The sequence below is a fragment of the Cynoglossus semilaevis genome, chromosome 11, assembly GCF_000523025.1.
Source record: "Cynoglossus semilaevis isolate Cse_v1.0 chromosome 11, Cse_v1.0, whole genome shotgun sequence".
In the NCBI taxonomy this organism is placed as follows: domain Eukaryota; kingdom Metazoa; phylum Chordata; class Actinopteri; order Pleuronectiformes; family Cynoglossidae; genus Cynoglossus; species Cynoglossus semilaevis.
This window is the reverse complement of record NC_024317.1, coordinates 1,442,537-1,450,586: the sequence shown is the minus strand read 5'-3', so window position 1 is coordinate 1,450,586 and position 8,050 is coordinate 1,442,537. Positions and strand designations below refer to the sequence as shown.

The following is an 8,050-nucleotide window of genomic DNA, read 5'->3' as shown; positions in this document are numbered from 1 at the left end:
CCCGCTGCACATGTTGCGGCCCGCGCCCCAGGGCATGGTGTAGTACTTCAACCTTCTGTTGCCCTTGTAGAAAGCGTCCTTATCTTTACCGAGGAAGCGGTCGTACTTGAAGATCTGTTAGGAAGAGGAATTAAAACGGTAGTTACTAAAAAAAAAGAAAGCAGCTAACTATGCTACGCTAACTGTAGAGCCTTAAACTCAAACCTGGAGTTTTCACTCAGTTTTCACTGGAATTTTCAACGTGACACAGAAACAGAGAAGAGAACTCTTATTGGCTGCAGTACTGCGATCGTCCTGCGTACCTGTGGGTCTCGATGTATCTCTGGGTCCATCTGGGGGCTGAGGAGGGGGAACAGACAGACGATGTCTCCCTGTCTCAGCTGGTATTCCTGTCCACTGGCCATGCGCAGCGTCTTGTCCTGCAGCACGGCCCTCTTTATCATCACGGCCGCCGTGAGCCGCAGCGTCTCGCTCAGAGTGCTATCTGTGGAAATGAAAACGGCCAGCAGGCCAGAGTAGACGAGGTCAGAGTTGGCTGAATCAGTGCTTGCAATGTGGTTTTGTTTGTGATCGTGATCAATATCGATTAATTGAGATGAATCAACATTGCGAAATATGAAATATTTTTTTCTGTATTTGGCTGGAGTTCTGATCGTACGTACCAAAGACGGGAGTCTTGGACTGTCGTAGGTAATCGTCCTGGTCGGTGAAGTGCCTGACCTCTGACCTGACAGCATCCATGGCCTCAGGGTGAGTGAGCAGGTAGCCCAGAAGCCAAAAAGCAGCAGGTCCCACGTTACACTGCAACAGAAGCGGGTGTTTTGTCTATGAGTTCACGTCTTCTCCAATAGGTGTCCAATAAATAAAGTTCCACTTATTGTATTTTACGGACTATAAGTCGCACTTTTTTTCATCCTTTGGTTGAGTTTGCGACTTAAACGCAGGTGCGACTGATAAATTAAAATATGTATTTTCATGTTTGTTATTTTTACACTGACAGCCACTAGAGGGCACTGGTATGACTAATACTCTGGAGCAACTTACAGTCCGGAAAATACGGTAATTAGTCTGACAACTATCGTTTATTTACAGCTAACAAGATGTCTTTGTTCGAATACGCAAGAGTGACAGGCAGAACACTTAAATACTAGTCCTCTAGGTGGCAGCAAATGGCAGTAAAAAGTAAAAGAAAGAGACTCAGAGCTGTTCTCTGATCTTGGAGTGTGTCTTTCTTCAATTCCTGGGAGTTTATCAGCCGTTGTGTTCAACTAAACGGGCCCAAGATTCAAACTGTGACATCATTAGATTTTGTTCTGTTCTGTTCTGTTCTGTTCTTTTCTGTTCTGTTCTGTTCTGTTCTGCTCTGCTCTGCTCTGCTCTGCTCTGTTCTGTTCTGTTCTGTTCTGTTCTCTTCTGTTCTGTTCTGTTCTGTTCTGTTCTCTTCTGTTCTGTTCTGTTCTGTTCTGCTCTGCTCTGCTCTGCTCTGCTCTGTTCTGTTCTGTTCTGTTCTGTTCTATCCTCTGTTGGTTTTGCGATATCGGCAGGGATTATATTGGAACAACACATTAGTCATTTTCTCTGGAACAAAAGTCAGTCCTGAATCACTCCTGTTCGTCTTTGTGTCGGGTCAATAGCATTGATTGTTTGCAGATAGAACCAGAACAGAAATCTCCAGGTGGGGCAGCGTTCACAATGAGCCGACGGTCGGCTCAGAGCAGATATTTGAAATCTGCATTTCACTCTGCACATTAGAAATATATGAGCTGCGTTCCCTCCACCTCACATCTAATCCCCCTGTTCTCTGCAGTGGCGTCCCACTTTCGGTGCCAGACGTAGACGGTGAGCACCTACGGCCCCGGCTGCTAACGCGACGGTGAGCGATCTTTGTCTTTGTGTTGCAGTGAATCTGCTGAAACCCTAACAAACGCTGTTTGTCCAGGTACGGGTTCTCCAGGCTGCAGTGCTGTGGTCGAACGTTCAGGTCTGAGGCGTCGGTGAGTCAACAGAAGGCTGGAGAGATGAAGAGGAGACCTGAGACACAACAACAGCCTGTGATCTCCCCCTGCTGGCAGCACAGGGCAATGACACTGTGTTGTCAGTGACAGGACTAGTGAGACACGTTGTTGTATAACAGGAACCTCTGTCCACACGTGTTATTCAGACTCTACATTTACATTTTTATCTAATGCAAATTACACGAGGTAGATGGAGTATAAATTTCCACTAGGGCTCGAACCTAGAACCTTCTGCTTGTAAGGCATGTGTGATATCCACTGCAGTATTTCAGGGATGTGATCCTATAACATATATATATATATTTGTATTTTTATTACAGCACACAAACAGCTATTTGAATTCAAAGATTTTACAAGACAGTGATGCTGCCCTCTGTTGGTTTTTCCCTGGTAGTGGAACTGTTTATACTATGTGCAGAGAACATTCCAGTCGCTGACTGCGTCTTAAAATATGTACGAGCTGTTGTTTCTAATCAAACAAAGAAAGTGGTTCATACAAAATGCTTCACTGATATTTTTTTTTTTAATTTAACAGTGAAGCCTGTCACAGCGTGGCTCGTGGGGCGGGGGCCCGTTAAGGTTCGTTTAACAACGAGCTCGACAGGGAACGCTTCCAACTGTGAACAAAGTTCCCACGAGGCTTCACTAATGAAGAGGTTACATTTGTCCAAGTCAACAACTGAGTCAACAACTGACTGACTGACTGACTGACTGACTGGCTGACTGACTGACTGACTGACTACTAACTAACTGACTGGCTGACTGTTTGTCTGACTCACTGACTGACTGACTGGCTGGCTGACTGACTGGCTGACTGACTGGCTGTCTGTCTGACTGGCTGACTGACTGACTGTCTGTCTGACTGACTGACTGACTGGCTGTCTGTCTGACTGACTGACTGACTGGCTGTCTGTCTGACTGGCTGACTGACTGACTGACTGGCTGATTGACTGACTGACTACTAACTAACTGACTGGCTGACTGTTTTTCTGACTCACTGACTGACTGACTGGCTGGCTGACTGACTGACTGGCTGACTGGCTGACTGACTGACTGACTCACTCACTGACTGACTGACTGACTGGCTGACTGGCTGACTGACTGACTGACTCACTCACTGACTGACTGACTGACTGACTGCCTGACTGACTGACTGACTAGTTTCTAGAAAGACATGATTGAAACTGTGACGCAAACCAAAAGAGGATGTAGAAGTAACTCTTGCAAAGGTGTCGTTAATCAAAACAACCGGATGTCACGGTGTCTGATCCACACGATCAGAAGTGCAGCGTGCGAGTCAGAACTTGTCACTTTGCTGAGGAGGAATCAAATAATCGCCTCTGAATCTCTGGTTGAATGTTTGGCTAAGACAGCGCCGTGGAGTGGAATTCAGGCATGTGGACTGGGTGTGGAGATATACCTCGCTCGGCCTGATGTGTGTGTGTGTGTGTTTGCGGTTTGATATTTGCATGGGAAAGGGGAAGACAGTGAGGGCCTCACCTGCGTCGTCCACAGCTGCAGCAGCGAGGCTCTGGTCTGTGTCTCCGCTCCCGCTCTCTGCTGCTGCAGGAAGCGGTGGTAGCTCTGCTGCCAGCTGCTCTCCTCCGCCGCTCCGCTCCTCCTCCTCCTCTCAGCACATCTTAGCATCTTCCACAGTTGCTCCCGGGAGGAGGTGAAGGCCTTGGGCACCTCTTCACGAGACGAGTCGTGCAGAAAGAGTCAAAGATAGACCCACCCCCCCCAGCACGGTGAAGAAACTCAAAGTCAAATGAAAACATTTTTTATTTTTTTTTGTTATTGTGTGCTTTGACTCACGACTGCGTGAACGAGCCACGTCGGTGAGGAGACTGTCGAACCTGAGGAACTCCTGGTGGACAGCGGCGTCGTTGTCTTTCCTCTCGAACAGCGTGAGATACCCGGCCCTAACAAAGTCCAGACAACAGGGTCAACAAGGTCAACAAGGTCAACAAGGTCAACAAGGTCTCTCTAAAAACTAAATCTGAAGACGAGCTGTAACTCCGACCGTTACCTGAAGAGGAGGCTGTGACACAGGCTGTAAAGACCAACATTCTTCCAGCCCGAGGGGCCGCAGTCCTGGTGGTCACCGAGCAGCAGGGTCCGGAGGTGAACGTTCATGGAAGTTCTCAGCTCAGACAAACAGAGGCCGTTGAAATGCCTGAGGAATTCCCAGGAAAACAGATCATGTTGTTGTGTTTATAATTCAGCAGCTGCTGTTGTCAAAGTGTTACTCACTGCTCCATCCACTTCCTCTCCTCCACCGGTCTGAGCTCTGACAGCTGCAGACTGAAGATTCTTCTGAGGAGTTTGTCTCTGAGGAGACTGTAGTCCAGAGCCGTGGTGTCATTTATCACTGCATCAAAGGAATGGGGGTCCAACAGCACCGTCACATAATTACCAGCCAGACAGACCTGAGGACACGACATTGTAATGTAGGTGGCGCTGCTCACATTTCTTCTCATTTTGTATCATTTATTATTAGGGAGGTCCGATATTATCGGCCCGGTATTAGCATATTTATGTAACATCTGTAAGAGTTGTTGTGGGTTTTAACGCAATGCCTGGGTTTCGCCAAATGATGTTTTCTAATAATAGTTCAATTGCAGAAAATAATTGCAAAACACTGCACTTGATTTCTTTAACCACCAGATCACCACTGTCCCGCTACGTCGGTATCGGTTAATATCGGAATATTGCTGGATATCGGCAAAAGGTTAATATGGACAAAATGTAAACAAGACGAGTTTGAAACTCACTGTGAAAATGTCCCCGTGTTTTTTCTTCATCCGGACCAGAAACGCCGCAACATCTTTTTTGAACTCCAGCGCGTGGCCCAGCCACGGGATCAGACCCTTGTCCAGGGGCGGCTCATTCTTTTGTCTGTCGTCAGGTACGAAATAAAAATGACCGCCACAGTGTGTGACAGCGTCGATACATCTAACGTCAAGCTTCTGGGTTTTGTTTTGTTTTTTTTTTAGTTAATGAATTAAGTTAAAAACAACAACAACAACAACAAACAGGAAAGCATCAGAAACCGTCACTGCTTCAACTCTGTAAAAAAGAGTTTTACAAAAAATCCACCTTGAACAGCCTTGAATCACCAGTGTCACCGTGACTTTACCTTGTTCGGGTGGTGCAGAGCAGAACCAGTATCGTGAGCAGTAAGATTATGGTCCAGAACATGGTTCTGAAGAGTGCGATCTCCTTCCTGTCCCACACAGAGCAGTATTCACCATAGCTGCTGGCAACTCCCTTATATATCTGTGGGCCTGGTTCAGGTTTAACCGCTGCCTGGAAACAGAGGAAGGTGTGGCCCGGGAGCCGAGCTGTTGCACCACACTCTGCTCTGCAGCGCACAGTGACACTCACTCACCGCGGAGTCAGTCTGCGAAGTCCACGGAGAGTCACACGCGAAGAAGTGACTTAAAACAACACGACGGTTTCGATTTCCCTAAATCTCTACATAGTAAATAGAATGTGAGGTCGGTCAAAGCTCGAACAAAAGCGTGCGGTGTGTGTGTGTGTATAATAATGAGGTTGTGTACTATGATGCGTGACAGTGACGTGACATCACCGCGAACTCAGGTTTCATAGTCAGGTTAGGCGTGAATGTAACATTCAGTTCCTCTGGCGATTTTTTTTGTGTGTGTCACAAACAGTGAGTTTACGTTGCGAAACGACACAAAATGACCAAACAATGAGGTGACTTTTTTTCTCAAACAGTTTAAAGTTTATTATGATAATTATCATTGATTATATTGTATCAATACTTATTAGTATCATTTTAAAATCACGTTACTATTTTAAAACACGACTCGGCAGTCGATGTTTTTTTTTAAAGTCCCAAATGTGAATTATAATCAGTTGCGCTGTTTAACATGAAGAAAAGTGACATTTTTAATGCCACCAGCAGAGGGCAGTAACTGACTTAAAGTCACTGTCTCAGATTGAAACGTGATTTAGCAAAACACAACAATCGGTAGATACTTTTACACCGAACTGGTTGTTGTAAAATCGATGTTGTAGAATTGGTATAATAATAATAATAATAATTAATAATGCCCATTTCTGACGAGGCATGTAGGACTGCAGATCGGTCGTCTCTTAATCAGGTCAGAGTTTTGAGTTTTAAATCCAGAGTTGTGATTTTTTTTTTATCTGCCTGCTTCCTCTACATTGTTCTTAAGGCTAATCTGTCTAAGATCTTAGATCGAGGGGAAATGATGTGCAGTGACTTGAACATGATTTAGATCTTTTAAGACAGGTGACTAATCACTATTAGTCACGCTGTTTGATTGCGTAACTTCTAGTGAAAGATAAAGCAAAACCAGTCACCACCAAATATGTGAATATATTAGTCAACTTCAACCACAAACTGGGTGATTGACGTAGTAATATTTATAAAATAGTTGTGCGTCTGTCTCGTAAATTACAACTGTAATTTACATCATTATTGTAATCCTGAACGAGGAGTAATCCACTGACTTTACTCCGTACTTTATGTCAGTTTATGTCGATGATATACTTTAATTCCCAGGACCTTTTTTTTAAAAAAAAATTCACCACAACTTTGTTCACTGACCTTTTCTCAGGAGCCCACAGTCTGGGCTGCACGTTAGGCCACCAGTGTGTCTCCTGTCACAGACCGACAGACAGTCAGTTCTCAGCCCACAGACCTGCAGAGAACTGAGACGATGATTAAAACGTTCCTCAGCGGGAAAGTTGTGCTCAACTCTCCCTTCATGCTCCTTCAGGCTCCGACCCCAACGACAGGGTCACAGGTCAGCACTTCATGGTGCAGTAGCTCTGCAGAAGTCCGTCCTTAAACGTTGTGTGATTTTATTTTATTTTTTTTTTTAGGTCAGTAAATTGTTTTAATGACTTGTTTTTTTTTATACAAAACATTAAAATCACATGTATGTATGTGTGTACCATATTCTCAGGACTGTAAGTCACACCGGAGTAAATGTCGCCCTCTAGCGGCTGTCAGTGCGAAGATATCGAACACGTGAAATTATATATTTTAATCTTTAAATTACACCTGAGTATAAGTCACAAACCCAGACAAAGAAAAAAAAACCATTATTAAATCACACAACAAATCTTTTATTTATTTATTTTTAAATATAATTGTAATTCACTCAAAACATCCAGGCCTATAATTATCCACCTAGTGATTATTTTAAAAAAATACTGTTTTCTTTTTGGGAAACAAATATTTGGCTGAATTTGTGTTTTATGACTGAAAGGCCATTTAATCGATTAGTCGAGAAAATACGTCGAAAAAAAAAAATCTCGAGTTGCGTTGAACTGTAACCAGAGCCTTAAATCACGCCGTAAGGAGAAAAGTGGTGAGGGGAGGAAAAGAGGGGAGGGGGCGGTGGGAGGAGCCTGACGTTGACTTTGGATCCATTCAGGCTTCCCTGCAGCAGCAGCAGCAGCAGCAGCGTTGAACTTGCAGACACACGGAGGGTCAGCCAGGCCGGACATCACCGCCGTGTCCGTCACCGCTCTCCTCGGTCCTGGGGCTGAAATGTTCACCACACGTGACCTGCTCTCGGATCATCTGCGGACTCCTGCTCCTCCTGGAGGACAAGAAGAGGAGTGTTGGAGGAGGAGGTGGTGAGTGAGAGAGTGAGAGAGCGACGGAGATTATCGACGGCGCCCTGAACGCACCACTGCTGCGTTTAAAAAAAACAAAAACCAAACAACAAATCACAGCCAAAACCCAAGCAGAGATCCGTGAAGTTGAGTCGAGGCTGCGGTCGGAGGGAGGATGGTCGCTGACGTCTGATCGCTGCTGCTGCTCCACTGGCTGCAGGCTGACGGCGCCAACGCTGCATTGTGGCAACTGAGACGCCGATTCTCCTTCCCTGAGGACTGCACGAGCCTGCCTCCCTCCCGCGCTCCAAAATGTCATCTCAGGCGAGAGTGAAGAAGGACAAAGAGATTATTGCCGAATATGAGACTCAAGTCAAAGGTGGGTGACGTGCAGGCCTGATCGATGTGCACTATTG

General features: G+C 45.5%; 2 protein-coding genes and 1 long non-coding RNA gene across 5 annotated transcripts in view; 2 read left to right on the top strand and 1 right to left on the bottom strand.

Moving 5' to 3' along the window:
• Nucleotides 1–2,783, top strand: part of LOC112487788 (uncharacterized) — a 3,420-nt gene extending 637 nt beyond the window's left edge. The window contains exons 2-3 of the long non-coding RNA XR_003051210.1: nucleotides 1,808–1,873; nucleotides 1,940–2,783. This is a non-coding gene — a long non-coding RNA (uncharacterized LOC112487788). The remainder of the gene's footprint in view (nucleotides 1–1,807; nucleotides 1,874–1,939) is intronic.
• Nucleotides 1–5,617, bottom strand: part of ptgis (prostaglandin I2 (prostacyclin) synthase) — a 6,472-nt gene extending 855 nt beyond the window's left edge. Inside the window, exons 1-9 of the mRNA XM_008319710.3 lie at nucleotides 5,155–5,617; nucleotides 4,790–4,913; nucleotides 4,269–4,444; nucleotides 4,045–4,191; nucleotides 3,831–3,937; nucleotides 3,516–3,706; nucleotides 663–801; nucleotides 303–484; nucleotides 1–114 (exon numbers count right to left, since the gene is read on the bottom strand). The exon at nucleotides 1–114 is cut by the window's left edge and continues 27 nt beyond it. Coding sequence (XP_008317932.1) covers nucleotides 1–114; nucleotides 303–484; nucleotides 663–801; nucleotides 3,516–3,706; nucleotides 3,831–3,937; nucleotides 4,045–4,191; nucleotides 4,269–4,444; nucleotides 4,790–4,913; nucleotides 5,155–5,216 — 1,242 coding nt within the window. The 5' untranslated portion in view covers nucleotides 5,217–5,617. The remainder of the gene's footprint in view (nucleotides 115–302; nucleotides 485–662; nucleotides 802–3,515; nucleotides 3,707–3,830; nucleotides 3,938–4,044; nucleotides 4,192–4,268; nucleotides 4,445–4,789; nucleotides 4,914–5,154) is intronic.
• A 1,597-nt stretch (nucleotides 5,618–7,214) lies between these two features.
• The window catches only part of LOC103385738 (SLIT-ROBO Rho GTPase-activating protein 3-like), a 36,263-nt gene continuing 35,427 nt past the window's right edge, over nucleotides 7,215–8,050 (top strand). Inside the window, exon 1 of one of the 3 annotated variants that reach the window (XM_025060489.1) lies at nucleotides 7,215–8,013. In XM_025060489.1, the coding sequence (XP_024916257.1) occupies nucleotides 7,947–8,013 (67 nt within the window). In that variant the 5' untranslated portion in view covers nucleotides 7,215–7,946. The remainder of the gene's footprint in view (nucleotides 8,014–8,050) is intronic. The other 2 variants (XM_008319711.3, XM_008319712.3) reach the window with 2 other exon arrangements.